This window comes from Oncorhynchus mykiss, chromosome 2 (assembly GCF_057628025.1).
Source record: "Oncorhynchus mykiss isolate SJ-2025 chromosome 2, ASM5762802v1, whole genome shotgun sequence".
In the NCBI taxonomy this organism is placed as follows: domain Eukaryota; kingdom Metazoa; phylum Chordata; class Actinopteri; order Salmoniformes; family Salmonidae; genus Oncorhynchus; species Oncorhynchus mykiss.
The window spans coordinates 69134081-69157688 of NC_143023.1; the positions used below are offsets into that span (position 1 = coordinate 69134081).

Sequence of the window (23608 nt, forward strand, 5' to 3'; positions counted from 1 at the left end):
AAGATAGTCTGGGCGTTATAGGCGCCAGTGCCATCAGACTTTTAGCTCTGACTGAAGAGTTTATTTAGTTCCAAAACGCTATAATGTATCAATTTTCAGAAATGTTGGTAAATTAGCTTTTATTGTTTAAAGAACTTATGGAAGAGATTCGTTTTTTCACTATCTAATCATTGGCATGTTCAATGACAGTATTTGTTTAAAATCTATCACTTGATGGTTTCATTTCAGAGACAAATGTTTTTTGGCAAAACGCTAAAAATGTCACACCCTGGTCCGTTTCATCCTTCTTGTGCTTGTCTCCACCCCCCACCAGGTGTCGCCCATTTCCCCAATATCCCCTGTGCATTTATACCTGTGTTTTCTGTGTCTATTGCCAGTTCGTCTTGTAAAACCTACCAGCGTGTTGACCGTCCCTTGACCAGTCGTTCGCCTGCCCCGTTTTGTGATAAACATCTGGGATTCGAACTGTCTGCATCTGGGTCTTATCCGGAGTCCTGATAATATATATCAATCTCACTCGCAGATAAATTAGTACTGCTAGGTTTTACAGTCAAATGTTAAAAAAAAAACGACATTTTTAATAAAGAACTGCACAAATAATTAATTTGTGACATCAATATTTTATAATTCAACACCGTAATATGGGATCTGTATGTAAAACATTTAGCAGATGCTCTTATCTAGAGCAACTTAGTTGGTGCATTCATCTTAAGACAGCTACAGTCAATTGTCCAGGTCCAAAAGTCTAACTTTTCTATTGGGTCAGGTCCTGTTTGATTGTCATCAAGTCCTGGGTTTATGAACTACAGCTGATAGAACTGAGTGGACCCGGCTCTGCATAGCCTATAGCATATTTATTTCACACTAATAAGGTGAATTTATTGACTTTATAGAATGCTTAGCCAACATATAAAGAATTGAACTATTCGTTAACCAGAAAAGCAACTTGGCTGATAAAACTATTTTTCTGTCACTCGGGTCCAGTCTGGTCTAGGATATGGGTCGAGTCCAGTTGTCATTGGGTCCATTCGGATTCGGGTAAAAATTCTCTGGTCAGTTCGGGTTATTTTGTCAGATTAACAAGACAAAAACATAATACACTCTAAACATTTCAAATGAAGGCACCCAGTTTATTTCCCCTACTGATTAACAATATAACCTCCTGTTGAGTATATTGCCATCTAGAGGTATGTTCAGATAAAGAAAATCCCTATTTACATGGAATATGAAAAAGACGTCTCACACTTTATTAGACCAAAGTGCATGTGAGATTAAAACATGAACATTACAAAAACAAGTGTGAGGAATAAGAAATAAATTAGCAGATGAGCAGAAATACATCTAATGACATAACAGTGAACCATGAGCAGTGACATTAGAACCCAGCAGTGCAAGAGAACTAAAGTGTAAGAAATAAAAATCACACCAAGCAGTGGCTTCCATCAGAAAAACAATATTTCAACTCTACCTCAATGCTTAGTTAACATATGGGGAGAGATCAACATCACATAAATAGTTCAAGTTTTACAAACCAAGATAGAGAGCGGGAACACCTGAAGCATAAACTTGAGTTATTAGTTTGTCATTTGCTCACACTTTCTACCTGAGGTGGATATTTGTTTTTAGCAAAACACAAACAATCAATAAATTCCTGATTCAAAATTAATCCAGAAATAAATACGAGAGTGGAAAGAGACTATGAGCCGATTGTCCAGGAAGAGGAAGGAAGATGTATAAAGGGAGATTTGTCTCTTATATCCTCTTACCAGGGTTGGAATAAAGGTTCACTGTTCCTCCTCCTCCTGGATGATATTATTGTTTGTTTGAATTTGATGACATGTAAACAAAATCAACTTTAAGTGCATAAAACAAAAATAAAAGTGCAAGTTTACTGTTCTGCTGACACACTGAATGAGTGAGATTAGATCTTAGACTATGTGGAGGAGAAGTTGAGCCTCTTCTCCCTCTGTCTCAGTTTCTGGGCATCACTGGTAGAAATAAAATTCCTCCACAGTCTGGTCAAACACAGAGATAGGACATTTTTACAAATGGCATTGCACACAATAAAGGCAGTATCCAAATTAATAGCCAGTATAATACATTTATACAATTGACAGTTTACCAACAAAAAACTTCCAAGTTGTTTACCTGATCACTTCAACTGATGGACAAGACTGTAAGCTTCTGGCAAGTGCCTCTGCTCCAATAGTGCTGATACTGTTAGACTCTAGACTAAAATCAAAGACATAAAAAACACATCTGATTATAAAATCCTTTGAAAACATGTCAATGTAAAAGCGCACACTTAGCACTCACTCAAGTCTCCTTAGCTTCTGGCATTGTGGTAAAACCTCGGCAAGCTTCACTGCGACATCATCGCCACAATCATTCCACGCAAAACTGACAAAATGGACAGGGAGTGAAAAAGGGAGCGAGGAAACATGGTCAAATCAGTTGTGAATATTCGGATCATGATGAATATTGCTCTTTGCTGTCTGGATTTCCCTTACCTGACATCCTCTGCACAGACACAGTGAGCCAGGCTGTCAGCCAGACCAGCAAGCTCTGAAGTCCCTATGGAGGTCAAGCTGGAAGACAACTAGTAGATTAAATACATTAAAAGCTTGTCTCTTGGGCAGGGAATACACAGTATCTATTATAGCGGATTACACATAGATATATCTTACTGTATCTTTGTCAAATACTTCATGGAGATCAAGGCTTTGGAGATACTGACAGATCCTTTTGTACCAATCTCGTTCTCTGAGAGACTTTTCACAAAACCACAACCATGAACATAAACAAGTGTTAGGGTTGCAGTTACATGGCATAGAATCAATAAATAAATGTAACATGACCCAAACCACACACAAACACTGATGGTAATAGACTTACTCTAGAACCCTGAAGTGAGTGAGAGTGGGCAGAACTTGTCCCATCTTGGCAGCACAGGCAAGGCTGAGATTATTCCTAGACAGACTGGGATATAAAGTCATAGGTCAGACGGTACATTGTTTGCAGTCAAAATTTAAAATGTTATTTTGGTCATTGTGAAAGCCCAGTGGAAATAGGGCACTTTGGATTGATAGTTCGGGCTTGGCCTTACTTGAGCTCCTCCAGTGCTGTGCAGGTTGTCAGGGCCTGGACCAGCCTCTCTCCTGCTTGGTCACTGATGCAGTTCCCTGACAGGCTGAGACACAAAAAAGGAAAGAGGCTGGTGGTGTGTTTTATATAGTCTATAGAGATCTATAGAGACCATCTTCTAATCATTGAGAGGAATATGTGTCCATTTCATATCATATCTCATAGTGTTACAGCAGTATGTTTCCTCTGCAACAGTTCAGGAAGTAGAATCAGCTGGACTTTGTGATGGAGAAAACATAATTATATAATGATGTTGCAATAACAAATAAATCAGCACTTTGAACCAGCTTTATACCTTTCTGATGATACATCTACAACTGTCTGCCTAAATCCCACACACACCAATGTTGAAGCCCATTGGAATATTAGCTGACACTTTGACACGTTCTAAGATCAGGTCATGTGACAGATTCCTGATGCATATCTTAGCTTCATTTGACACATTAATGATGCAGTCTATTTTTTGTCCAGGGCCATTCCCCATCCATTCCTCCAGTCCAATAATCCCTACCTGATCTTCCTCAGGCCTGACCAGGTGGGCAGGTGTTTGATAAGCTCCTCCACTCCATTATCTGAAATCCTCATCCCATCCAACCTGCAGGCCAGACACACATTGACAATACCACATCAAACGTGATGTCTAGTCCATGCAGAAGTCAGATACTACTTGACATTTGTGTTATCGTGGTTCTACTCACTCTAGCTCCTCCATCCCTCTGAGCCCCTCCAGAGAGGCCAGCAGGACCAGAGTGGCCCCCACCCATGGGGATCCAGTCACCATGGTAACTTTCTTATTCAGACTACGGGGCGGATCACATATCATTGGTAAAGATAACACTCTACACCAAATCTGTCTCAGGCACAGCAAAGCCCACTACATTCTCAGTCAGGAAGCTCTACTCACTTCAGCCTCTTCAAGGAGGTCATAGCATGGAGACCTTGGGCCAGGCACACTGTGCTCTCCTCATCCAGCTGTACAGAGTCAAGGCTGTGGACAGGATACAGATATTTAACTCGTGCCCTTAATAATAATAATAATAATAATAACAATAATAATAATTTACCTGATCCCTTCCAGAGAGAGGCACCGTCCCAGCCCTCTCACCAGCTCCAAGGCCCCTGCTGGTGTCCAACCATAGCAGAGGGACAGACTAGGGGACAGAGGGCACAGCATTAGTATTGTTGTATCACTGGCCAGGTGGTTGAATACAAGGATACAAGAGTTCTTACTTGATTGTTCTGAGATGAGGAAGGTTTTGGAGTGTTCTGGTCAGAGCTACAGCTTCTCTGTCAGTAATCATATGACCAGACAAACTGAGGGAGACAGGAGAGAGTGGTGACAGGTCAGGGTCAGGAACGAAAAATAAAAAGTAGGCATAGGGGATGAATGACAATCACTTACTTCAAGCTCTCAATGCTTTTAGCCTGCAACAACCCCTCGGCAAGGAGCAATACCACATCTTCAGAGGTTTCTTTTGTTTCAAGACTAGGAAAAAATAAAATACATGTTTTTCATGTGTAGCCTAAGATAGTCATCCTCGGTCATCAAAACCCTGTAAAGCCTTTCCAACCCCCAAAATCCATAACTTCAGCCTTACCTGAGTTTCCGCAGACTAGCTAAGGATGGTAGGACAGAGCAGAGGAACTCTGCTCCCACTCTACCAATGCTGTTGTATGACAAACTAAAGAGGAAAATAAGAAATATGTATAACTTAAAACTAAATTAGACATTAGAATCACTTTCACTACGTCCAAAGTATTGCCAGGTCTGTTTCTCACAGATACTTACTCTAGTTCCTGTAGCAGAACACACCTCTGGAACACAGTCTGAAGAGACACTAGGTGGTGCCCTTGCACTGCACAGTTTACCAGGCTGAAAGACACAAGAGGCAGGAGATATGATAGGGAGAGCTCAAATGCAGTAACCAGTTCTGAGCCAGCTCATACACATTCCTGTTGATGTAGGAATACTAGAGGAAGATACTTTCACCTTATGGTCACCGTAGACAGAGAGCCAGACATGTCTGTAGAAGTGCCACCACTGAAACTCAAATAAAGGCAGCTCAGTCAAAACGGAAAGTGTGTGTTATCTTTATGTTCGCATCTAAAAAATTATTTTGGAAATAGACAACGTAATCGTCTTTCAGCTTTACCTGGTAGCAGTGGGATTTTGGCATTCTTCCAAAGTAATGTGTACAGTGGAATTATTGACCCTGCAAAACAAGTTCACACATCCATTATGCATGTCATGTTCTATTTTCCTATACTTAAATATGACCTGATGCCAACATGAATGCCCGAATGCCAACATTGGTTGGCGCAGCGATTGGCGGAGCGCTCTAAATCACTGCATCTCAGTGGAAGAGGCGTCACTGCAGTCCCTGGTTCAAATCCAGGCTGTATCACATCCGGCTGTGATTGGGAGTCCCATAGGGTGGAGCACAATTGGCCCAGCGTCGTCCGGGTTTGGACGGAGTAGGCCACCATTGTAAATAACAATTAGTTCTTAACTGACATGCCTAGTTAAATAAAGGTAAAATAAAAACAATGATTTCTCACCCGATGGTGTGTATGTTGGGGTTCAGGTTCAAGCAGCAGGAGAGCAGGTTTACAGCTGCTTCTGCTGTGATCCATGGCTCCTCAATACTGATGGGAAATTAATACAGAGACTTAACTCCGAGGCATTACACACTCATGCAAGAAATCCCACACACAAATACACAGACACCACATGCCATTCCCATATCCTCCTCCTCACCTGATATAGCGTTGGACGTGACCACACCTCAGCTGCTTCACCAAGTCTTCAATCACCTGAACACTCAGTCCGTTGTTTCTTATCCTTAAGTAAATCAGAGTAAAAAAGGCACTCATTTTGCATTCAATAACTTGGTGTGTACAGTTGAAGTCGGAAGGTTACATACACCTTAGCCAAATACATTTAAACTCAGTTTTTCACAATTCCTGAAATTTAATCCTAGTAAAAATTCCCTGTCTTAGGTCAGTTAGGATCACCACTTTATTTTAAGAATGTGAAATGTCAGAATAATAGTAGAGAGAATGATTTATTTCAGCTTTCATTTATTTCATCACATTTCCAGTGGGTCAGAAGTTTGCATACACTCAATTAGTATTTGGTAGCAATGCCTTTAAATTGTTTAACTTGGGTCAAACATTTCAGGTAGCCTTCCACAAGCTTCCCACAATAAGTTGGGTGAATTTTGGCCCATTCCTCCTGACAGAGGTTGTGTAACTGAGTCAGGTTTGTAGGACTCCTTGCTCGCACACACTTTTTCAGTTCTGCCCACAAATGTTCTATAGGATTGAGGTCAGGGCTTTGTGATGGCCCTTCCAATACCTTGACTTTGTTGTCCTCAAGCCATTTTGCCACAACTTTGGAAGTATGCTTGGGGTCATTGTCCATTTGGAAGACCCATTTGCGACCAAGCTTTAATTTCCTGACTGATGTCTTGAGATGTTGCTTCAATATATCCACATAATCTTCCATCCTCATGATGACATCTATTTTGTGAAGTGCACCAGACCCTCCTGCAGCAAAGCACCCCCACCCTCGTGCTTCACGGTTGGGATGGTGCTCTTCGGCTTGCAAGCCTCCCCCTTTTTCCTCCAAACATAACAATGGTCATTATGGTCAAAAAGTACTATATTTGTCCCCATGTGCAGTTGCAAACTGTAGTCTGACTTTTTTTTATGGCGGGTTTGGAGCAGCGGCTTCTTCCTTGCTGAGTGGCCTTTCAGGTTATGTCAATATAGGACTTGTTTTACTGTGGATATAGATATTTTTGTATCTGGTTCTCCAGCATCTTCACAAGGTCCTTTGCTGTTGTTCTGGGATTGATTTGCACTTTTTGCACCAAAGTACGTTCATCTCTAGGAGACAGAACGTGTCTTCTTCCTGAGCGGTATGACGGCTGCGTGGTCCCATGGTGTTTATACTTGTGTAGAATTGTTTGTACAGATGAACGTGGTACCATAAGGGCGTTTAGAAAATGCTCCCAAGGATGAACCAGACTTGTGGAGGGCTACACTGAGGTCTTGGCTGATTTCTATTTTATTTTCCCATCATGTCAAGCAAAGAGGCACTGAGTTTGAAGGTAGGCCTTGTAATACATACACAGGTACACCTCCAAATGACTCAAATTATGTCAATTACCCTATCAGAAGCTTCTAAAGCCATGCCATCATTTTCTGGAATTTTCCAAGTTGTTTAAAGGCACAGTCAACTTAGTGTATGTAAACTTCTGACCCACTGGAATTGTGATAAGGTGAATTTTAAGTGAAATAATCGGTCTGTAAACTTTTGTTGGAAAAATTACTTGTGTCATGCACAAAGTAGATGTCCTAACCGAATTGCCAATAGTTTGTTAACAATTTGTGGAGTGGTTGAAAAACGAGTTTTAATGACTCCAACCTAAGTGTATGTAAACTTCCGACTTCAACTGTACATTTGTGTGGCTCACTCCAGGGTGCGTAATGAGGACAGGGTTGTCAGGCTGTTCTGCAGAGCCAGTAGGCCTTCTCTCTGCAGGGTGTTACAGGATAACCTACATACAAGACAGAAAACACTGTTCCTCACCCTGCATCATTACCCAGAATCACATTATCCTCTCCTCATATTGTCAGACACTGCACTTCTGTAATTTTGTCAATTTCAGTGGTATCAAATTTGACGAGCTGCAGGTTAATTATCGCAAAGGTCAAGCCAAGGTTATTATAGTTTTGTGTTTTTTAATTTGAGTTAATTACTATTCGTTTTTCAATTATTATTTGAAATTCAGTTTAGTTTTAGGTCATTTTCAGACCTAATTTGCTATTTTTTCTTTAGTTATATTTCATTTTTATATGAATTAGTTTTAGTTACAATGTTAAGGACAGAAAGCATGTGTGGGAGGCTTGGAGCCATTTGTGTTGTGTAATTTTATGCGTGGGATTTAGGATTTTACCTCTTGCAACTGGAGGGCAGTAGGCTAATACATAAGGTGATGGGTAAGGTCATAGGTTAGGTTTAAATTAAAGTCAATATCAATGTGACTTGGATTTAAAAGGAATACTGGAGTAAAAAATATGTTGGACGGAAACTATCTCGCCGACGTTTACACCAATACAATGTTTTTTAACTTTAGTAGTACATGTTAGAAGAATCAAATTAGCTATCTAGCCACTCTTTTTCCCTGTTAGCTAGTGATTGTGATTCACAAGCTAGGCCTATTTGAAACATTGCTATCTCCTCGTTGCATTTACCTCCTGGTTGCAAAAACCCACCAAGGTCTTGAAAACCTCATTAGATTGTTTTGCCCAAAGTTGAAGAAAAAATAAAACTGAGCATAATTCATGATGTTTCTATTTTAGTTCATTTTGGAGTCAAATGTCATAGCTTCAGTATAGTTTTATTTATTCAAACCGATTTGTTAATTATTTCATTTCTGTTTACTAAATAGTTTGTTCATGATTTGTTTTCGTTTTCATTTACTATAATAACCTTGGGTAAAGCAATTCTCCCAGTCCCATTCTCACCTCAGCTTGACCAACTGAGCAGCACAGCGTGTCAGAATCTCTGCTAGTCTCTGCAGATGGTCAGCCCCAAAATGACACTCTCTCAGACTGCAGGGTTCAGGAAACATGAAGTAGAGAGAGAGAGAATGAGAAGGTGAAAGACTGAAGAGATAGAGGTCATGCCCATGAGTCATATGGAAGAGGTTTGATATAATTTATACAAGCAATCCTTTCAGTTTCGATATGAGTTTTATTTTTCTGGGAGCAAAATAAACAATGCTTCCTGTTCCACTAGCTAAATGAGTTTACACTATGGTGTTTCTGTGACTGCTTTAACTGATTTTATGAGTAGAAAGTAGTAGACTTGTTGTCCTACCTCAGAGTTTTGCCACAGTCACTGTCCTGTTCAAAGCGGATGACCGACCTCTCCTCAGTTCCCAAACTACAGACAGACATAAAAAGTGACACAGACTTTCATACTATATATATGGGGGTCTAGACAAGTAAATGTTCAGTTTGCCAACATGGTATTGTTGAATAGAATTTTACCTGACTTCAACTGCAGCCACCTTCTCACAGGTCATCACTGTGTTCACCAGGTAGAGCGCCCCCATCTGGGTCAGTCTGTTATCATTAAGACTGTAGAGAGAAACACATACAGCTGTACAAGCAAGCACAACTAACCTCCACAAAGCTAGAACAGATGCATCTGCTAGCACTCAGGGAGGCAGACCAGCACTAGTGGTAATGGAGTTCACTGTATGGACTGAAGGAAGGAAGGGTGTTGCAATGAGTCTTACTTCACTGAGCTGGCAATCCGCAGCCTTGGCAGAGAATCCACAAAGCTCTTCACTCCCTCGTCTCTCAGGAGGTTACTGGATAAACTGCACCGTTGAAAATAATGGGTTATTATCCATTATGAGATAGGTTGGTTGAAAATGTATTGAAAAACAGCCCCAAAATACACCCTAAAATGTTCAGTGAGGGAAAACACAGTTTGACCATTGGTTGGGGCATATACTCTAGTAGTGTAAGGTATTTATGGGAATACTGTGCAGTAGTTGCGAGTACATCATTTATAAGCACGGATATTTTTGCAAAAATTTGGGCAGTGACCCAGGGACAGGGATGTGTATTAGGGAAAGGGACAGGGACACTCACTCCAGGTCAGACAAATGAGGACACTGCTCCAGGATCCCAGAGAGTTTCTCCACATCCCCACTGCTCAGTGTGTACTGGGTGAGTCTGCAGAGGTGGCAGAGAGATAGACAGACAGACATGAGGTCAGGTTTTAACCAGGTTAGAGAGAAGAATAACTGTATGTGACTGATTAAATACAGCTTAATTAACCTAAAACCTTATTTCTGTAATGTAATATAACATTTTTATACATGGGAACAGTATGAGCAGATAAACCGCATTCACCTGCAAGTTGCTTGTTCTGCTTTCATGTTGACAAACTTGATGAACGCTTCTCCTTGGGGCCTTAGAAGTACATCAAAATGTAAGGTAATTTACCTAAACACAGTTCATACTGTGCATATAAACCCAAATGTATGAACCACATGAATGATTGATGAGCCGTACATACCTGAGTTCCACAGCTCTGACACGCTGACAGTCTATCAGAGATCTGACCAATAACAACACTCCGTCCGTAGACATCTGGACATGGCTCATACTGTGGGAGGCAGGGAAGAGGGGCGGAAGAGAATGACGAGAAATTAACACCTTACTGGTGTTGTGGCCCTGAGATTATCATTACTGATCAGGGTGAATAATTCTCACTTGAGCAGCTGAAGAGATGTCATCTTAGGCAGGATATTCAATAGATTTTCAATGGCATCGTCCTTCAGGGATCCATGGGAGAAACTGAAACAACAGACCGGCAGAATGGTTTTAGAGGATTGAGAAGGAGGAAAACATCATACATGTAACACACTAAGAAGAATGAGGGAGTAGAACATAGAAACTATACATAGATATTGCACAATACAGTATATTATAGGTAACCATGAAAGACAGAGACAGAACATAGACATAATTAGAGGTAAAATAAGAACTCACTCTAGCTTCAGTAGGCCGGGACACTGTACCAGTCTTCTACACAGCCTGGTCATGTCAGTGGGCTGGATATCACTGTGAGTTAGACTAAAAAAAAACACAAGCTTGGGATTATATTGCAGGGTAAAGTGAATGGGATATTAAATGGACAACAGCAATTCAGAAAGTAATTTGCATGTTAAGACTTCTGTCTAAAACTTTAGTGTCCTACCTGAGTTTCTTATCCTGTTCCATATCTGGTGAGGTCCTGAGTGCTTCTGATTGTATTCTAAAATGAAAGTGATTCAGTGAGTTGTTATTTGGACTACACCATCCAAATGAGATACAGAATTGGTATACTGACAGAAACAACTTTATTACCTTTTACTGGAATGGAATTTCAGGAACAGCTTCTTCCCCCCGTGACTGATAAATTTAACATTTGTATAAAATAAAAAAAATACTAATCAAACATAATATGATTTCAATAACTTTTTACCATGCTCATTTTACACAAGAGAGAGGATAATGATATAGACAGATAGAGACACAGACAGACAGACATACAAGATATGTACTGTAGATACAGTGCCTTGCGAAAGTATTCGGCCCCCTTGAACTTTGAGACCTTTTGCCACATTTCAGGCTTCAAACATAAAGATATAAAACTGTATTTTTTGTGAAGAATCAACAACAAGTGGGACACAATCATGAAGTGGAACGACATTTATTGGATATTTCAAACTGTTTTAACAAATCAAAAACTGAAAAATTGTGCGTGCAAAATTATTCAGCCCCTTTACTTTCAGTGCAGAAAACTCTCTCCAGAAGTTCAGTGAGGATCTCTGAATGATCCAATGTTGACCTAAATGACTAATGATGATAAATACAATCCACCTGTGTGTAATCAAGTCTCCGTATAAATGCACCTGCACTGTGATAGTCTCAGAGGTCCGTTAAAAGCGCAGAGAGCATCATGAAGAACAAGGAACACACCAGGCAGATCCGAGATACTGTTGTGAAGAAGTTTAAAGCCGGATTTGGATACAAAAAGATTTCCCAAGCTTTAAACATCCCAAGGAGCACTGTGCAAGCGATAATATTGAAATGGAAGGAGTATCAGACCACTGCAAATCTACCAAGACCTGGCCGTCCCTCTAAACTTTCAGCTCATACAAGGAGAAGACTGATCAGAGATGCAGCCAAGAGGCCCATGATCACTCTGGATGAACTGCAGAGATCTACAGCTGAGGTGGAAGACTCTGTCCATAGGACAACAATCAGTTGTATATTGCACAAATCTGGCCTTTATGGAAGAGTGGCAAGAAGAAAGCCATTTCTTAAAGATATCCATAAAAAGTGTTGTTTAAAGTTTGCCACAAGCCACCTGGGAGACACACCAAACATGTGGAAGAAGGTGCTCTGGTCAGATGAAACCAAAATGGAACTTTTTGGCAACAATGCAAAACGTTATGTTTGGCGTAAAAGCAACACAGCTCATCACCCTGAACACACCATCCCCACTGTCAAACATGGTGGTGGCAGCATCATGGTTTGGGCCTGCTTTTCTTCAGCAGGGACAGGGAAGATGGTTAAAATTGATGGGAAGATGGATGGAGCCAAATACAGGACCATTCTGGAAGAAAACCTGATGTCTGCAAAAGACCTGAGACTGGGACGGAGATTTGTCTTCCAACAAGACAATGATCCAAAACATAAAGCAAAATCTACAATGGAATGGTTCAAAAATAAACATATCCAGGTGTTAGAATGGCCAAGTCAAAGTCCAGACCTGAATCCAATCGAGAATCTGTGGAAAGAACTGAAAACTGCTGTTCACAAATGCTCTCCATCCAACCTCACTGAGCTCGAGCTGTTTTGCAAGGAGGAATGGGAAAGAATTTCAGTCTCTCGATGTGCAAAACTGATAGAGACATACCCCAAGCGACTTACAGCTGTAATCGCAGCAAAAGGTGGCGCTACAAAGTATTAACTTAAGGGGGCTGAATAATTCTGCACACACAATTTTTCAGGTTTTGATTTGTTAAAAAAGTTTGAAATATCCAATAAATGTCGTTCCACTTCATGATTGTGTCCCACTTGTTGTTGATTCTTCACAAAAAAATACAGTTTTATATCTTTATGTTTGAAGCCTGAAATGTGGCAAAAGGTCGCAAAGTTCAAGGGGGCCGAATACTTTCACAAGGCACTGTAGATAGATGTATACTATAGATAGATATAAATTGTAGATACAGTGGGGCAAAAAAGTATTTAGTCAGCCATCAATTGTGCAAGTTCTCCCACTTATAAAGATGAGAGAGGCCTGTAATTTTCATCATAGGTACACTTCAACTATGACAGACAAAATGAGAAAAAAAATCCAGAAAATCACATTGTAGGATATTTAATGAATTTATTAGGAAATTATGGTGGAAAATAAGTATGTGGTCACCTATAAACAAGCAAGATTTCTGGCTCTCACAGACCTGTAACTTCTTCTTTAAGAGGCTCCTCTGTCCTCTACTCGTTACCTGTATTAATGGCACCTGTTTGAACTTGTTATCAGTATAAAATACACCTGTCCACAACCTCAAACAGTCACACTCCAAACTCCACTATGGCCAAGACCAAAGAGCTGTCAAAGGACACCAGAAACAAAATTGTAGACCTGCACCAGGCTGGGAAGACTGAATCTGCAATAGGTAAGCAGCTTGGTTTGAAGAAATCAACTGTGGGAGCAATTATTAGGAAATGGAAGACATCGATCTGGGGCTCCACGCAAGATCTCACCCCGTGGGGTCAAAATGATCCCAAGAACGGTGAGCAAAAATCCCAGAACTACACGGGGGGACCTAGTGAATGACCTGCAGAGAGCTGGGACCAAAGTAACAAAGCCTACCATCAGTAACACACTACGCCGCCAGGGACTCAAATCCTGCAGTGCCAGATGTGTCCCCCTGCTTAAGCCAGTACATGTCCAGGCCCATCTGAAGTTTGCTAGAGAGCATTTGGATGATCCAGAAGAAGATTGGGAGAATGTCATATGGTCAGATGAAACCAAAATAGAACTTTTTGGTAAAAACTCAACTCGTCGTGTTTGGAGGACAAAGAATGCTGAGTTGCAGCCAAAGAACACCATACCTACTGTGAAGCATGGGGGTGGAAACATCATGCTTTGGGGCTGTTTTTCTGCAAAGGGACCAGGACGACTGATCCGTGTAAAGGAAAGAATGAATGGGGCCATGTATTGTGAGATTTTGAGTGAAAACCTCCTTCCATCAGCAAGGGCATTGAAGATGAAACGTGGCTGGGTCTTTCAGCATGACAATGATCCCAAACACACCGCCCGGGCAACGAAGGAGTGGCTTCGTAAGAAGCATTTCAATGTCCTGGAGGGGCCTAGCCAGTCTCCAGATCTCAACCCCATAGACAATCTTTGGAGGGAGTTGAAAGTCCGTGTTGCCCGGCAACAGCCCCAAAACATCACTGCTCTAGAGGAGATCTGCATGGAGGAATGGGCCAAAATACCAGCAACAGTGTGTGAAAACCTTGTGAAGACTTACAGAAAACGTTTGACCTCTGTCATTGCAAACAAAGGGTATATAACAAAGTATTGAGATAAACTTTTGTTATTGACCAAATACTTATTTTCCTCCATAATTTGCAAATAAATTCATTAAAAATCATACAATGTGATTTTCTGGATTTTTTTTCTCATTTTGTCTGTCATAGTTGAAGTGTACCTATGATGAAAATTACAGGCCTCTCTCATCTTTTTAAGTGGGAGAAATTGCACAATTGGTGGCTGACTAAATACTTTTTTGCCCCACTGTAGATAGATTGATTGATTGATGTATAGATAGATATCCACTGGGAACAGATGTCAATTCAATGTTTATTCCACATTGGTTCAACGTAATTTCATTAAAATGATGTGGAAACAACGTTGATTCAACCTGTGTGTGCCCAGTGGGTAGATAGACACAGAGATATATACTGTAGATAAATAAAGGAAGAAAGAGAAATAGGGGAAGTGAATACCTGACATTCACTTCGCTCATGTTCCTGTGTGAGCAGAGCGTGTCAGCTAGCAGCACCACCCCTTCCATGCTAACTGCATTCTCACTGACACTACACCAAATAGAGGGTACAAGCACTGGTTTTATGGCCAGAAATAGCTTTGAACAAAACAAGCTAAAGCAAACGAAAGGGAGGATAGGTAAGTTCTAAGAAATTCTTACTTGATTTCCTGGATGTTGCTAAGCTGAGGTAAGAGGTCTAACAACTTCTTTAGACCTTTGTTTCCCAGAGAATTGTTGGAAATACTGAGAAAGGCAAAGAACAATTGGGGGTAAACAGACACAAACAGAGAAACTTTTCACAACCCAACTATCTTAAACTTTTCACAAACCAACTCTCTTTTCCCAACTCAGAGCACTTACTCCAGCAGAGTCAGAGCAGAGCAGTCCGTCAGATTCTCACACAGATGGTCCAAGTGAGGGGGAAGAAGAGCACAGCCAATCAGACTGTACACAGAGGGGTTAATGAGAAACGAGGATGAAAAGAAGAGACAATATCGTATAACTTTATAACCATTATCCATATTGTTATACACAGTGAATACAGTATATAACAATTTGTATATTGTACATACCGAAGTTTCTTAGACATCTCAGGATGTTGTTTCTCTATCCCCCCAGCAAAAAGTATAGACACACGCACAGGGTCCTGCAGGCTGTCATGAGGAAACATGGGGGAAATGCACATCAGTCAGTGTTAAGGTAACATTTTCAGAGCATTCTAAAAAATCATAATCATCGAAGTTGTACATTATAAAAGGCACCACAGTATCGTAATTGATTGCTTGTTTATAATGTCTGGTTTGGACCTATCACAAGCTACTTGACAGAGACACCCTCTGAAGTGTGACGCCACCAGGAAGTAATGAGGTAATGTGCTGGTTTTAGTGTGGTTGTAGTTTACACACAATAAAAGGGATGCAGTCTATATTGGGTCGATCTAAGAAATGAAGGGGTGTTATGCAGGACATACCTGATGTCCACTTGAACCACATCAGGACATACAGACAGGAAACTGGTCAGAACCATCAACCCATCAACAGATATGGGAATCTCATTCAGACTGTAAAGACACAACCAATAACCAACCGTATTAGGCTACATGACTGGGTTCAAACACATATAATATATATATATATATATATATATATATATATATATATATATATATATATATATATATATATATATATATATATATATATATATATATATATATATATATATATATATATATATATATATATATATATATACACATACACACACACATACATATATATATATATATATATACATATATATATATATATATATAAAAAAAAAACAATAAAAAAAAACAATTATATATATATATATACACATACACACACACACACACATATATATATATATATATACATATATATATATATATATATAAAAAAAAACAATAAAAAAAACAATTATATATATATATATATATATATAAAATATAGGACAGGCACAAGATCATGACTTTATCAAAAGTCGAACACTTGAAATTAATGATCAGTCTTACACAATCTGTTTGGAGATGTTCAGCTCCTGTAGAGAGTCAGTCAGGGCCTTGAGAGTATCATCCTTGATGTCGGCTCCTGAGAGACTGCAGGGGTTACAACATAAAGCCAAACAGAAAGTCAGATTGTCTTAACTTATTTTGTGTCTTTATCCACAGTCTGATCTGACTTGTTCAAGGACACTGGGTACATATTAACTTACTCCAGGACAGAGAGACCAGGACATCTCACTAGCAACTGACACAGTCTGTTCATCTGGTCAGTAGTGAATCTGCAGTTCAACAGGCTGGATGACACATAAAGAGACAACAGCAATGTTACTCAAGGAATTCAGAAGCTCAATTGAAATATACATTTATAAAAGCCTGGGTTCTGTATAAGAACAACATTGAGAATATCATACCTGACAGTCAGTCCAGTTTTATCCATAGAACTTGAGACAATTAGAAAGGCAGAGAAAAGGGGTCAGGTTGATTGATACAGTACAGATTTCCATAAATGTAGCATAGAAAAACAATGAAATAAATGCAACATTTTCTCAAAGAGCTATGAAACATGAGCTTGATTTTCATGGGCCTGTTCGTACACCAAACACCAAAAAATAAATGAAAGTTGCATATTCTTTTATTTCACCTCATTAAAACTAATTGAAACTCACCATTTCATGTCTACGCTTGGGACAAATAGGACACTGACGTCCTTCATTCCCCTGCAAAGACAGAGAAAAACGTAGTTTACATCCCCAGTATTTGTTTTTTCAGTTACAGTGTCTTCAGAAAGTATTCACACCCTTGACCTTTTCCACATTTTCTTGTGTTACAGCCTAAGTTTAAAATATATTAAATTGAGATTTTGTTTCACTGACCTACACACAATAGCCCATAATGCCAAAGTGGAATGATTCTTTTAACATTTTTTACAAATTAATATGAAATGAAGAGCTGAAATGTCTTGAGTCAATAAGTATTCAACCCCTTTGTTATGGTAAGCCTAAATAAGTTCAGGAGTAAAGTTGCATGGACTCACTAGGTGTGCAATAATAGTGTTTAAAATAATTTTTGAATCACTACCTCATCTCTGTACCCCACACATATAAATATATGTTCGGTCCCTAAGTAGAGCAGTAAATTTCATACACAGATTCAACCACAAAGACCAGGGAGGTTTTCCAATGCCTCGCAAAGAAGGGCACCTATTGGTAGATAGGTAAAAATAATGGTGAAGTTTTTTAATTACACTTTGGATGGTGTCTCAATACACCCAGTCACTACAAAGATGCAGGCGTCCTTCCTAACTCAGTTGCAGGAAAGGAAGGAAACCACTCAGGGATTTAACCATGAGGCCAATGGTGACTTTAAAACAGTTAGAGCTTAATGGCTGTGATAGGAAAAACATTTGTATGGATCTGTCACACCCTGATCGGTTTCACCTGTCTTGGTGATTGTCTCCACCCACCTCCATGTGTCTCCTGTTTTCCCCATTAGTCCCCGGTGTATTTATCTGTGTTCCTTCTCTCTCTGTGCCAGTTTGTCTTGTTTTGCCAGGTCAACCAGCGGTTCTCCTAGCTCCTATTTTTCCCAGTCTGTTTTTTCCTAGCCCTCCTGGTTTTTACCCTTGCCTGTCCTGACCGCCAAATCCGCCTGCCTAACCACTCTGGCTGTTCTGACCTCGAGCCTGCCTATCCCCTTGTACTGTTTGGACTTGGACCTGTTCACTGAACCCCTGCCTGTCCTGACCTCGTATGTCTATCCCCTGGTACTGTTTGGACTCTGACCTGGTTTATGAACTCTCGCCTGTCCCCGACCTGCCTTTTGCCTACCCCTTTTGGTAGCGTTATGTTTGGGGAAAGTCCAACACGTCACAAAGTACCACTCTTCATATTTTCAAGCATGGTAATGGCTGCATCATGTTATGGGTATGCTTGTCATCGGCAAGGGAGTTTATTTTAGGATAAAAAGGAACGTAATATAGCTGAGCACTGGCAAAATCCTAAAGGAAAACCTGGTTAAGTCTGCTTTCCAACAGACACTGGAAGACAAATTCACCTTTCAGCAGAACAATAACCTAAAACACAAGGCTAAATATATATATATACTGGAGTTGCTTACCGAGATGACATTGAATGTCGCCGAGTGGCCTAGTTACAGTTTTGACTAAAATTGGCTTGAAAATCTAAAGCAAGACTTGTCTAACAATGATCAACAACCAATTTGACAGAACTTTAAGAATTTAAAAAAGAATAATGTGCAAATGTTCTACAATCCAGGTGTGCAAAGCTCTTAGACATTACCCAGAAAAACTCACACAATTAAATCCCTTTTAATCCCACCTTGTAACAACAAAATGTGGAAAACGTCAAGGGGTGTGAATACTTTCTGAAGTATGCAGATTACAACTGGAGGGTCTATTTGTAAACACTGGAAGTGTCTATTGTTTGAACTCACTCAGCATAGAGTCCCTGGATGGAGGGGCTGGAAGTGATCTTCTCTAGAAGGATGTAGATACTCTCCAGAGAGCAGCCATTCTTCCCCAACCTGAAAACATACAAAACACATAGGCCACATTACTAAAGTGCAAGCTTGCTGAAATGTAGAAATAAGAGACACTTGTAATATAAATAGATGGCTAGGATCATGCAACGCAAAGTATCCAGTCAAGGAAACAATAAACTCACGAGACAGAGGCCAGACTGGGCAGCTTGGGAAAGATGTCAGCGATCTCCCTGACTCCTCTGTCTGTCAGGCTGTTGTCACTGAAACTGTCAGACAGACAACACAAATCACTTTATACAATGCAAAACCTGTTCGATACCGAATCAGACCAACTGTACTTTCATGGCAAATAAGGTACTGCATCTTTAACCACGTTTGGTTAGATCCTGATAAAAGGGTTTATAAAATCTTGAAGTGGTGGTAATAATCTTTGGTTGTTACGGTAAGTAAATAATAATTTACTTGAGCTCTGTGATCTGTGGACAGCTCTCCAGGGCTCTGGCAAGTTTGGCAGCTCCCACATCAGTGAGGTTACCACAGATAAACCTGGGGAAGAGGAGCAGAATTATTCACATCACACTTTGACAATTCGCGTATACATCCACACACAAACAAACAACGTTGAAAGTTGATCATTTCAAAACTGAGTGACTCAGTGAAGGACTCACTCAAATCTTTTCAGGGTTGGTAGTCTGGGAAGGATGCAAGAAAGTTTATCTGCAAATCTGTCATCATACTTACGGCTTCGAAAACTGAGGGATGGTTAAAAAAAGAGGAAATTAATTTCATGCAGGATTATCCTTGTTTAGTACACAATATATAAATGAGTCATGAACTCACATTAGAAAGTCGATGTGCTGGCAGCTGGGTAGAATATCGAGACACTCCAGCTCCATAGAACAGGCTCCAAAGTCCAACCCGATGCCCACTCCAGCAGACGAGACGACAAAGGCCAGGGCATCCAGATCAACAGGGTTCAATGTGATGTTCCTTAGTTCGAAGGAGGGTCGCGACCCCACCATCTCCCTGGCCAGTTGGGCATCCTGGGTCTCCTGGACACAGTGGCACAGCTCCACCACCTTGGGCCCAGTCAGGTTGGTGCTCATTGCCAGGCTTCGGAGCAACTTGCGAACTAGTGCCAGGCGTTTCTTCACCCACGCCACAGCCCCATCTCCCCGAACAAGCTGAAGCAGGTAAGAGAAGCAGGCTGGTGCAGCAAGCCCACAAACATACAGATGGAGGGAGTCAGTGAAAACCGTCTTGGGGTTTGATTTCGTGGTCCAGCGGGTCTTGAGGTTGAACTTCTTCCTGAGCTGGGCCTCTGTGATGTCGTCGCTGGTCATGATGTGTAGCGCGCCCAGAAACTCTTGCATGGTGAGGTGCATGAATGTGTAGCCCTGGCCTTTAGATCCATCCTCATGGGTCAGGTCCACCTGTGAGAGGAGACCAGCCTTAGTGGCGAAGTCCACCAGGTCTGGTGGAACCTCTTCAGACAAGAACACGATCTTGCTCCCCTCCAGGCCCCTCATGGCCAGGCGGCCCAGCAGTGTGACCTCTGCCCTGTGACTCTGCAACAGGGGTGTGCTGCTCCCTGGGCATCGGCTCAGAAAGGCACAGAGGATCTGGAGGTAGACCTGGGTGAGGGTGTTTGGAAGCTGGGGTAAAAGCTCAGACCCACCACTGGAGAATATGTGATCCAGGCACACACAGCAGATATGGCATAGGGCTGGCAGGTAACACATGGTGAGGAGGTGGTGGTTGGCCAGTAGATGACTCACTGCCTTCTCCTTCAGATTTAGACCCTTGTCCTGGAAGTACTGTTCAGCATATTCCTTCACACTGCGCTGGTTGAAACCTAGCAGCTCCCCAATGCAGTCCACAGAGCTCTCCAAGTCTGTCACATCCCGAGGCCTGCAGGTAATCAACAGAGTGCATCCTGGGAGGATTCTGCGACTGCACAGGCCTGAGATCAGCTCTGCCATGGGGAGTGGGCACAGTGGGTCAAATGAGCTGTTCAGTTTCCCTGAGTGGGTTATTTTAGTGTGAAACTCATCGTAGCCATCAAAGATCAAGCATATTTTCTCAGGGTTTTCAAGGATGAAGTCAAGTACAGCGGTACACTCCTCCTCCCCACCCTCTGGTGGGAGGAAGAAGCGAAAGAGCAGCTCCTTCAGAGAGAGCGGCCGAGCCACAAGGTTGAGCTGGCGGAACTCTAGCAGGATCAGTAGGTGAAAGGAGGGAGAGGCGTCCTGTGTCCATTTCTGGCCAAGGCAGTGCATCAGTAGTGTCTTCCCTGACCCTGCCTGGCCTAACAGCAGTGTGACCTGGGCTTCCGAACCTAGGAGGGAGTGAACAGTCACCCTGTCTTCCACAGTCCCCTCCTCGTCCCCCTGTGGAAGCTCTGAGGGGCTCAGAGCTCCATCAGCCCTTTCTCTGGGTCTAACATGGGTTCTGTGGCGCAGACTGACCCAGGCCTCTTCCAGACGAACCTCCTTCACCACACCCTGCATCACCCTCTCCCACCTCTGCAGTAGAAATCTCCTCACAGCAGCCTTGTAGCTTTCTACGTGGTCTGGACATACAAATAACATCTTATAAAATAACACACAACATACTCATGACCTGAACAAAGCTACATGACTACACGTTTATGAGGCTGTTCATGACTTTGTTTACAAAATATATTTTGTGACTGTGTACTAATTTCGAATCAAACAACTTTCATAAAGTGAAGACAAAGATACCTCTGTAATCTGAAATGTAGCTCACACAGTATGAAAGTCCTTTAAAATTGAAACTCCGTAAGAAATCTTACTGAGATATGCCCCTAAAAAATTGGGTGTCATGAAAAGACTGGTACTTACCTATTCGTGGGCGTTTTACACACCAACCTTGAGATGCTATAGACTCATCAACCAGGGTATGGCTGTTGTTTTCAATTACTTCTTCTGAGAAGAAAACAAAATGGAGAGAACCCAATAATGGACATATAGGGGAAACCCAGGAAAATATGAAGAAGCGCAGTGGTTAAACAGAATTGCATAAGCATTGCATAAGACACCCTTCTCCAGGGCCTTTTGGGGGCCCCTAAGCGAGATTTGGCTAACAAAATTACTAACAAAATCAACGGGGTCCCCCCGGAGGTCAGGGCCCCTGGGCACGTGCCCTGCAAGCCCATCAGTATTGGCCATTAGTACACATTAGTACAAATTTAGATAGCTGGCTAGACTAAATTACCAATCTAAAAACAGCTATGTCTGAGACAAAACCACTATTTTCCATACGTATTTAACTATGTTAATGCTGTTTTTAGTGTGTTATCTGCTGTTGGACCTTCGACCCATTTCTTGCCTGAATATCACACAGAGGTGTCATCTTACACAAAAAATGAAACACTTCATATCCCCTTAAATTATTATGGAAAAAGAGGGTAAAAACTGACTGAACAGCTGCAGTAAAACGTGATTATTGATTGATTACCTGGATCACAGAGGGATAGGGCCTCTCTTGACAGTGTAGGCCAAGGATCACCTGCACAGTCAAACAAATCAAACGTCCAATATGGGTTCAAACTAAGCCTAACTCTATCCACAGAGTTACTGCATTGTCAGTGGGGTGTTTATTGTTGGGTGTCAACATTTGAGGGATGGAAATGGAAAGGAAACCCCACTCTGATATCAACATCTTCCCCATAACTGAATAACTAGGCTATAGTGTGGATATTCTGGATGGTCAGTATGGGCAGGCACCACAATGTCTTACTCACTAGTCACAGATCCGGTCACAGACATCAGCCGAGATTCCAGGCGCATTGGCATGTCGCAGTGCATGCAGACCATTTGAAGAAATTGGCGGCACATAGCAGGGTCTGCTGTGCTGAAGTAACCCAACATCTCCAGGATGCGTTCTCTGTGACTGGCAGCGCGCACGAGCCGTTCCCGCGCTCTGCTGTCCATCACTTTATAGAGTTTGGAGAGAACTGCATCATCTTGATAGCCCAGAATGTCTGCCAGCTCATGGGTCTCTTGTGTTAATACACTCTGGACATCTTCCTCTGCTTCCATCAGCTGTACAAGTTTATGCTACATTTTACAATAACATAAATGTCAGTTTGATTGTGTTATAATCTAGTTATAGATTAAACGTAATCTCAAACAATTTCACATGGAGCAAAGCTAAATAGTTACACTGCATGTTCCCAAATACATAGGCTTGCTTCACAAGAAAATACCATGCACCGTAACAATCTGCGTTGTTTTGGGTGCACGTTTGGATCGGCTGCTGAGTAAATTATAATCTAATTCGACAAATCTGCTTTGTATTGGGCGCGCGTTTGGATGGGTTGCTACGTAAAGTATAGCCTATTACTATATACAAAGTCAATGAACTATTTACCTTTTTTTATAACCAATATAAGTGTATGCCAAAAGTATAATTTACCAAATGTAGCTGTTGGTCGTTGGTCGCATCGCTGCAATAAAGTGAAACAAACCAAATAAAATGCGTTTACTTTCAGTTTCGTTTTTGAGTGGTTTTCAATAGAAACCGACCCCAGTACGTGTGCGAGCATTACAAAATACACTGCTCAAAAAAATAAAGGGAACACTAAAATAACACATCCTAGATCTGAATGAATGAAATATTCTTATTAAATACTTTTTTCTTTACATAGTTGAATGTGCTGACAACAAAATCACACAAAAATCATCAATGGAAATCAAATGTATCAACCCATGGAGGTCTGGATTTGGAGTCACACTCAAAATGAAAGTGGAAAACCACACTACAGGCTGATCCA

The 23608-nt window shown here is 41.2% G+C and overlaps 1 protein-coding gene across 4 annotated transcripts; it reads right to left on the reverse strand.

The window, feature by feature from the left end:
• Positions 1-1109: 1109 nt before the first annotated feature.
• nlrc5 (NLR family, CARD domain containing 5) lies at positions 1110-23363 on the reverse strand. 4 transcript variants are annotated; one of them, XM_090206058.1, is made up of 49 exons: positions 23251-23340; positions 22577-22892; positions 22291-22341; positions 21675-21758; positions 19651-21382; positions 19479-19562; positions 19273-19356; positions 18993-19076; positions 18763-18852; positions 16977-17027; positions 16722-16751; positions 16521-16604; positions 16321-16404; positions 15754-15843; positions 15356-15436; positions 15144-15227; positions 14943-15026; positions 14743-14832; positions 11083-11127; positions 10934-10990; positions 10726-10809; positions 10447-10530; positions 10250-10339; positions 10084-10143; positions 9820-9903; positions 9459-9542; positions 9208-9297; positions 9035-9100; positions 8680-8766; positions 7626-7709; positions 5903-5986; positions 5704-5790; positions 5298-5357; positions 5135-5185; positions 4934-5017; positions 4743-4826; positions 4547-4630; positions 4375-4458; positions 4209-4295; positions 4049-4132; positions 3843-3944; positions 3656-3739; positions 3107-3190; positions 2896-2979; positions 2688-2771; positions 2511-2588; positions 2317-2400; positions 2149-2232; positions 1110-2015 (listed from the first exon to the last, which is right to left on the reverse strand). In XM_090206058.1, exons 2-49 carry the CDS (start codon positions 22872-22874, stop codon positions 1934-1936), a joined length of 5655 nt encoding a protein of 1884 aa, XP_090062184.1. In that variant the 5' UTR covers positions 22875-22892; positions 23251-23340; the 3' UTR covers positions 1110-1933. The 4 variants fall into 4 exon arrangements, 3 of the variants coding, with proteins under 3 accessions (XP_090062184.1, XP_021425729.3, XP_021425721.3); XR_005037675.2 differs by lacking the exon at positions 7626-7709 and having other exon boundaries at positions 2511-2599; XM_021570054.3 differs by lacking the exon at positions 7626-7709 and having other exon boundaries at positions 22577-22877; positions 23251-23363.
• Positions 23364-23608: the final 245 nt, after the last annotated feature.